The sequence below is a fragment of the Scomber scombrus genome, chromosome 19 (genome assembly GCF_963691925.1).
Source record: "Scomber scombrus chromosome 19, fScoSco1.1, whole genome shotgun sequence".
Classification (NCBI taxonomy): Eukaryota; Metazoa; Chordata; class Actinopteri; order Scombriformes; family Scombridae; genus Scomber; species Scomber scombrus.
The window spans coordinates 13,942,828-13,951,559 of record NC_084988.1 but is presented as its reverse complement, the minus strand read 5'-3'; the positions used below and the strand labels follow the sequence as shown (position 1 = coordinate 13,951,559).

At 42.5% G+C, this 8,732-nt stretch overlaps 1 protein-coding gene across 1 annotated transcript; it reads right to left on the bottom strand.

Annotated features, from left to right (window-relative positions):
* Positions 1–1,514: 1,514 nt before the first annotated feature.
* Positions 1,515–4,157, bottom strand: id2a (inhibitor of DNA binding 2a). Its single transcript, XM_062441025.1, has 3 exons — positions 3,482–4,157; positions 3,090–3,150; positions 1,515–2,174 (listed from the first exon to the last, which is right to left on the bottom strand). Exons 1-2 carry the CDS (start codon positions 3,833–3,835, stop codon positions 3,094–3,096), a joined length of 411 nt encoding a protein of 136 aa, XP_062297009.1. The 5' UTR covers positions 3,836–4,157; the 3' UTR covers positions 1,515–2,174; positions 3,090–3,093.
* Between the last annotated feature and the right edge of the window lie 4,575 nt (positions 4,158–8,732).

Genomic DNA, 8,732 nt, shown 5'->3' with positions numbered 1-8,732 from the left:
TTGAAATTCGTCTTTTGTTTCTTTGCTTCTCTTCCTCGCAGTAAAATCAGATGTTACTAATGTGAACATTAAGTGGAATGGGGATTAGCTTATAAATAAACCAAAACACTCTACAATTAAATGTTGCATCCCAAGCAATTTAGGAGAGAGATCTGGGTGACATGCAAGTGGTGGGCTTCTTTGGCAGGATTCGTATTGGCCGATAGATGGCGCACTCTCCATACAAACGTGCTGCAGGCAGGCGGCACGGACACTGTCATTATTATTCACTACTGAATTTGACAACTTCAACTCAGTGACTCCCGAAATTGGGTTGGGGTATTTTAGGGGGGTTCCTATGGTACTTTTTAGCTCAAACTATTTATTTAAAGTGTTGGTGAAGTGAATGTTTTGATAAATCAAGAGAAAGTACAGATCATGTAGGCTACACTTAAAGGAGCCTTGGAGTGAAGTCATCAAATGTGAGTTCATAACTTAATGTTGTGAAAACGTTTGGAAAGCCATGATATGTTGTAAAGATGATTGACAGTCGGGTCAACTGTCACCCAGTAGCCTAAAGTATACTGACTACCACACAGCACCTTCATGCGATCGACGCCACCGTTACAACTATACATTACGCACTGCTCATCATAAATGATTTACAGTAAACTGAGTGGTCTCCTCGTTTGCACAATTTGTCACCATCTATTGCATTTGATAGAATCCGAATTATTCCACCATTGCTTGCTTCGCTTTTGCTGGCACCAAAGCAGCACGTATATTGTCTCCAGGTGCTCCTAATACTTCATATGTTATCTTGCTGATGGTCAATATGGGCAGTAGTGCTATTTAATTTGACTGACAGAAAAGGTCACCCATTTTTTTAAGGGGAGATGGGTTTGTCGGAGAGCAACAAATAGGCCCAACCAATTAAAAGTTCGAATTTGTGAAAGAAGCTCTCATGAAGTGAATATTACTTTGGAGTCAATAAAGCATCACGGGCCCATTTTCACCTTAAATTTCCATAATTGTCTACTTTTCTTAAACACATAGCCTACAGCTCACTGCTTTAATGGCTCAGGCTGCCAAGCTAAACCATTTAATCCTATTTACTTTACATAGCGTGTAAGAAAGTAAAAGTGCATTCAGTGCGCCCTAAATAAGCTTCTATGCAACTGTGAGCCCTCTGGTCGTGTTTGCCTTCGGGGGGGGGGGGGGGGGGGGGGGGGGGGGGGGGGGGGGGGGGGGGGAGTGACGTTGTGTTTTAAGACTGTTATAGGTCACATAGTGCACGTCTGATAAGGACACTTTGTTGTGGGATTTGTCTGAAGTGTGTCCGATGTTGGCTGTTCATATAGCGCTGTCATGTCCAGTATAGTTATGTAGAAAGTCAGCTGGACGCACAGCTGGGAAACTGATATTTACGCACTGGTTTGACGTCTTCCACTGGGGTCAGGATTACAGCAGGCTCAACCACTGACACCCAACACACAATTCTCACTTTCCCCCCCCAAATGAAACATGTTCAGGTGTGCGTTTTTGATTTATTTTTGTATAAAAAAGGTACAATTTACTTTTATAAAAAGTTTCAGAATAATTAAGTACAACATTACACTTTTGCAGAAGTTTCAAATTCCTGCAACTATACAAGATAAACTCCCGAGAGTTCACAAGGTTTCATTCTTTCATTTAACTTTTTTTTTTTTTTTTTTTTTTTTTTTTAAACAACGTCCAGTCCTTCATGTGCCAACAACTCTGACAAGACAAGACTAAACTTTTTACAGTAACTAACCAAGTTGTCTTTTCTATTCACGTTCCCACCTTCGCAAAAAAAGCGAAGACTTCAACAAGGAGGGGGACAAGGGTGAAACGGGGAAATAATCCTTGTGACAATAATCTCGTTTTCCCTCCCACTGTCGGGAATATAACGTGCCTTCCATTTCCAGAAAGGACCCACAAATTAAAAAAAAAATTCTTAAGTTAAATAATAATGAAGTGTCCAAACAGAAAACACATCACATAAGATTGTCCCATAATAAGCAAAAGTCTCTTGATTTCAGCGTCAGAAGAAAAAGAAAAATCCAGGCCTGGAGGACAGAGGTTGGAGGAGGTGGTGGAGGGTGGGGTGGGGTGGGGGGGGGAAGTCCTGCTCCCCAGGTCCTGTGTGTGTTTTTTGCGTCTTGACCAAACACCTGCAAAAGATTGAGAAAGAGAGGCGTTTTAGAAAATGCAAACAGGGCAGAGATCCGGACAGACTGGCGCCAGGGAGGAAGCCGCAGTTTTTAACATTTAACCAAACACTCCCAATACTAAGCAAACCCTGCGCTCCAGATGTACACACACACACACACACACACACACAGAGGGATAGAGAGAGGGAGAGAGAAGGGGGGAACGCACACACACTTTTCGCACAACTTCAGCCTACAATCTGGGGAAGAATCAGCGTAATTGCCGCTCAGCTGGCGCCTACCCACTTCTTGTACCAATTATGTGCAGACATCGTAGTAGCAGTAATCCAAACAGCCATTATTTTCCTGTTGCAGATGCTCTTCATTATAGACACAAGAGGGGTATAATACAACCCTGACGACTACTACTTATATACAGTAACCAAAGCAGCCTGGAGCCAATGTCTTCCATTTTATTTTCAGTGCCAAAAAAAAAAAATCTGCCACCGAAATGTGTTTGGACGCAGCAGAATTACTCGATTAATGCGATAAATTGTGAGATTTGGGTCTCTTACTGACACGAAAGTCCCGAAGGGTCTTTTTGTTTGAAATACTACTCGTAACTGATTCTCCTTTAAGCTCCACTACGGTGATATTTAAAAATCCAATATCATATATGATCAAATTTGGATTCAAGTCAAGCCAACTGTCTGTGCCTTGTCATAACTGACGCGCAGCCTTTCAGCGCATACTCATGCAAAACATATTGGGACCTTTAGGAGCAACGTGAGACGACAGTCACATTAGCAGGGAACAAATGGATTGGTAAATGGTAATTCTAGCCCATTCTGCTTCAGCAGACTGAGAGACAGGCTGTAGAGGAGCCTAAAAGCCCTGGACAGAATGCAGCAGCAGACATGAGGACAGCCTACTTACCGCTTTAACGATGCAGAGTCCGGCTGTCATCTGTCATCAGCTCTGATGGCAACTCCGGGGACTGAAAACAAACAAACAAACAAACAAACAGACCAAATGTTATTTATTTCTACGCAGCATCAGATTGAGGTGTCTGGCATTGTAACAGTGTTATGTAGGTCGACTCATCTCCTCTCTCTGATTCAGAACAAAAGGAAGAGAGAGAGAAAAAAAACACACATACACAAACATGCCATTTTCCTTTTTCCTACAAGCCATTTTGTGCGAGTTACGCATCGGTTACAAAGGCGCACAGGCTTATGCGCACAAATAAAAACCCACAACATTTCTTTCACAACACACCAGTCTATCATTCCTCAATTAGGATGCGAGTTTAGCTACGGTGTAATTACCTGTAACGACAAGATGCTGATATCTGTGTTGAGGGTGGTCAGAGGGGTCCTGGATGGAGCCTGCCCCGGCCGCGCGGGGTGATGCAGGCTGGTTAGTGCGACACTGGAGTCCAGCGCGATCTGCAGGTCCAGGATGTAGTCGATGACATGCTGCAGGATTTCCATCTTGCTGACGTTCTTGTTCTGGGGGATGCTGGGCACCAGCTCCTTCAGCTTGGAGTAGCAGTCGTTCATGTTGTACAGCAGGCTGAGCGGGTCGTCCACCGGGGTCTTGCTCCGAGAGATTCCCAAGGAGTGCTCTGATAAATTCGCGTTGTTTTTCCGGAAGGACCGCACGGGGCTTATTGCTTTCATGTTGTCAGTGTTAAATTAAGCGAGAGGGTTTGCTTGTGTCGATATCTTGCTTCTTTAAAGTCCTACTTTAGCCAGACGACCCGCGATCAGACTGGATTACTAAATTGTCAGTGTGGTTTATATAGGCAGCGGCAGGGCATGCGACACAGGCGTGTCAAAGGCGCTGATTGGTCAGAGGCTCGGTGTCACTCAACGTCTTTTCGCTCTCCCATAGGCTCCTCTGACTAGAGTCCCTCCTCTTTTCCTCCGCGTTACCAGTGGCAACGCATTTTGGAGGCGGAACCCAGAGGGCGCTTCAGCAGCTCCGGTGGGCAATTTGGAAAATTAAGCCCTTACCTGTTTCTGATCAAGAAAATTAATGATTCGCATGGCTGTCAATTGAGTACTGTGGCAAGGTGTGAGCACGCGCTGATATCTCTGCCAAAACGGATGTAAATCGGGTCTTATGGTTTCGTCACGAAGAGCAAAGCTCAAACAGAAATGTATTTGGAACAATGTATTTAAAAATCAGACTGGTGCAGTCAGAATAAACGTTTTTATCTACGCAACACAGCACTAATATTTAGTTTATATGTGTAATAGCGTATCGTAAAGACACATTTAAAATGTGTAGTGAGTCGTCGCTCATCTTTCTCCACTTTTACCAATAAATGTGGTTTCCATGTGCGCTTTTGGAGGTGTGGAGCAGTGATGATAGGGACCAAAGCTCAGGCGCGTCTGATGATTCCTATTTCACACAAGCTCGGACCGGTGTGAAGTTTCTGTGTGGAGAACTGAGAGAGCTTCCACAAGGAAAATGTTTGAGTGGCAAATTGAAACAACGTCCACAAGTAAAATGGTTTAAAATTGCTTTTGGTGTGTTTACGCATGTTAAAATGTCCCTTGCGCATTACTTTTTGGTGGCTCTTTTTGAGTTTATGTGCAAATATTTAATCGGATTAAGTACTGGAGCACTTTAGGATAGTCTACTTTTTTGGAGTTTGTTTTTCTGTTACCAGCAACACATTACACACTGAGGCGTATTGTTTTAATTTGGAGATGGTGCGCGACAGTGCCGATTAGAAAAGAAAAAATGGTTAGGAGTTGATGGAGAACTTAGGTGCATTGTTTTCCACCGCACTGGTTTATAATGAATCAGAGAATAAGTATTGTAAATGATTTTTTCTATGCAATAAATCTCAGATTAAACGTGGACCTCGTGGGGGAAAATGTTTGGGGGTGTAACTGTGAATATCCATCTAAATATCTAAATGCATCTCCGTGTTAATTGTCACCTGAGTTGTTGTATGTCAAAGCTCGTTTAGTCACGGCCCCTGCAAGTGTAGCTTTCATATTTGAGTATGTGAAGAGGTGATTAAACACTATTGACACTTTCATGTTTCCTGAATGACTCATTTGTTTGTAGGAATTACACGCTTCACTCTTCACTTGAAGGTGTGTGTGTGTGTGTGTGTGTGTGTGTGTGTCGGGGGGGATTACTAACTGAGCAATTATGGACTGTTATGATGTGATTTTGGATTAAATGTCCAGTCGATAAAATAACAATTAATACTATTTTAAAAAGAGGGATGGAGAAAGAGTGTAAAATGGATGTGGTTATGATTTGAATATTTGTGGTTTATTTTCACACAAAAAATCCTAAAAACCGGAGTAATCCCCAAAACTAGAATGAACAGGAGGAGAAGCAGAGTGCGCAGAGCCTGAAATAAGCACCCTGCTCGTCTGTGGAAGTATAAAGTATAATAGTAAAGATAAGGATTGTGGGGGGGGAAACCTTGCTCTAACCTGTAATAATCCCCAAAATGATGATTCTGTGTCCCAAAACACTATGCCAGAGAAATGTTTTGCAGGAGCCTATTTTACAAAATCCAGCAAAACACCATCTGTGTCACTGTTATATTCAGCAGGCACGGACATCTTCTCCTTCAGCTGTCTGAGGATCCTGTTTTTTTATGCATTTCTAATATAATCTGGAGCTCCTGCAGTCAGTGTCCACATCTGGTGCAATAGGATTTTTCCATTTTCTCCCCTTCTTCCTCTCGCTCCCACAGCTGTGTACATTTCGCGCGACACCCCTTGACTGATGCCTGACAGACAGGTGATGAATTGGCTCAAGAGCACGTCGGTGCAACGCCGAGCGAACCACCTCCACCACCTCCAGCGGCAGCAGCAACAGCAGCGGCGGCAGCTTCCCTCCGACCTCTCCCTCTCCCTCTCTCTCTTCCCTTTTTCTCTTTCCCTTCTTCTCCCTTCTCTCTCGGTCTTTGGAGCAGACTCTCTGGCGCCGGCGCCGTGACGTCACCCCATTCACAGCAGCCCTCGAGCCAGCCCTCGCGGCGCCGCTGAGGCGGTTTCCATGGAGACGGGGTTTCTGGGTTGTCAATCAGAGGTGGTCCTCAGCTGATCGACCCCCGGGCCTGAAATGTGGATGTTTTAACACCGACTCCTTCTCTGATGGTGCCGCTCAGGGTCAAATACTGTACTTCAGTTAAAAAATACAGATATGTGAGTTTTTCCATTTCTTTCTACTTCTACTAAAAATCTGTTTGCAGCTTTTAGTCCACTACATTTAACTGACAGTTCTAGTTACTAGTTACAGAGGGGGATTTAAAATACTGCTAAAATATAATGCATTGTAACAGATTCAACTACCCAACACATAGTTACAGTACACTTTGATGCATCATTAAAAATATAGCCTAAAAGAGAAGCCTGTTAGCCGTCCCTAATAATGTGCTCACCAAACACTTGTGCAGTCTAATGCAATTCAATGCTCTGCCATAAATGATACTTTTATGAAGCTTATAGTCTACATTATCAGTTTTTGTTGACATTGTTAAAACGGTGATCATTCAACTTTATGTTTTATTATCGAGGTGTTAGTGGGGTGGTGTTTCTAATATTATGTCCACTCTATTCACACACATGAAGGTGGCAATTTTTCAGCAACATTACTTCATTCTGCAATTAATAGTCTATTTTCCTATAGTTTATATGCTATAGGAAAGTAGACACTAACTTGAGAGGTTTTGTTTTGCATTGCAGTGTTACTGCTTTTACTCAAGTATTGGAATCTACTACCAATGAGATTACTTCCTTTGGCTATTTAATCTTTCATTTATGGTGCAAATAAATAGCAATCACGTTTTGTTATAAATACTTTGAGCTTTATTTTGTATGTAAAATAAGCTATATAAAAACGTATTATTGTAATTATTAGTAGTTTTTTCCCCTGAGAAACCATTAAATTAAATTTGTCTTAAACCCTGTCAGTAAGTTTGGGTTGAAGAGATGTTTATTCAACTATAGTGGGGGAAAATCAACTTGAAAAATATTTTCACTCGTGCATAGGTCTCACAAAGCAGGGCAAAATGGTGGAAATCAATATTTAAACAAGTGCTCACGCTTGTTTGTGCAGAGAGAGCTCTATCTTCTACATGTTTCCAGATGTGTCAATATGATAACCATCCTCAGCTAAATGTCACCCTGTACACGAGTGTCAAAGTTCATGAATGGCCATTTATTTACTCATTCATCATCATCATGACTCAATATCCAGACTTTTCCCATGCTGAGCCCACGCGCAAATACAACAGAGAGAGAGAGCCACAAGTCAGTTTTGAAGTTTCTCAAAAAAGTTTCTTTTTTCCCTCCATGCCTCAAAGGTATTCTTCACTTAAATAAAAACCTCCCGTATCCCCTCTCTCCACTCCCGGTCACCAGCCTATTAGTTTGGGTTCAGGAGATAAGGTTTAAAAAACAAAGCGGAGCTGCCAACCGGCTGAAGTGCGCCCTGCAGCCCCGGCGTCGGACTGTCTGTGCTCCGGTCAACTGTTGATCCTCCTCCCTGCAGCTGCACTCAGCTCTCTGAGTAAATATTAGTCTGATTTGAAATGATTTACCCGTTTTTCTGCTCGTGCCAAAATTATTTTTAATCACAGAAAGATATTTAGAAACGTGCATTTGTGCAATATTAAGTTAACTTTACGCGTGCCAAAATGTATTACATGAATGTCATGCAAATATTACAGGTCACAAATGACCAATGAGCCCCCAGGAGATTAAAACCACATGAAAAGGGTCGATTTAAACGTGAGGAGGAATCACCGACATTATTAAAGTCCCAATAGGAATTAAATGGGAGCAGTCTACTTGTTTTTTCACTATCTTAATTTATTCTCAGATTTCCAGCCTACACGTACCAACCGCGCACCTATACATATTGAATCCCGCTCGGTTCGCACTCCGCGTCCTTCGAGTCAACACGAGCAGCAGCCGGTTCACGAGCAGTCTGTAACTTTTTGCTCTCCACCGTCCCGGAGTAGTGAAAAGTCTCGCGCTCTGCTCCATCCACGCGGCCGTCGCGTGAAAGAGTGTACACACCACAGTGGCGCAGAGACTCTTGTAGCAGCGTCGACCCTGTGAGGCGTGGTTTGCTGTTATACACCCCCAAACAGGAGTGATGTGGTGTCACCCAGAGTAAATACAGCAGGGGGTGGGGGGTGAACCGTGATCTCCACTGGGTGAACATCCTCAATTAAAACAGCACTAAAGTCAATAACATGTGGCAACATCTTTATATTACATACATTGGTGTTAAAGGGCTTGCACTGCACTCCAGGTTAAAACTAACCATTTATTTTCATGATAGGCTATATTATCTATCTGTTACTTAGTGCCACATTACAAAATAGCTTTGTCTTTAAAATGTAAAAGAATATTGAAATTATATATTTTCAGGTTGTTTTGTCTGATCATCTGAACAAAACACAGTTCACCATCATATATGAATGTATGTATGTATCTATGTAGAAGACAAACAGACAACTCTCACACATGAGAAGATGATGGTGTGACATTTTTGCTTGATAATTGACTAAAATGATCAATGAGTTAT

Coding starts and splice junctions, on each gene's coding strand:
- id2a (XM_062441025.1), bottom strand. CDS start 3,835: ATGAAAGCAATAAGCCCCGTGCGGTCCTTCCGGAAAAACAACGCGAAT. Junction 3,151..3,481: donor TCAGCATCTTGTCGTTACAG/GTAATTACACCG, acceptor GTTTGTTTTCAG/TCCCCGGAGTTGCCATCAGA.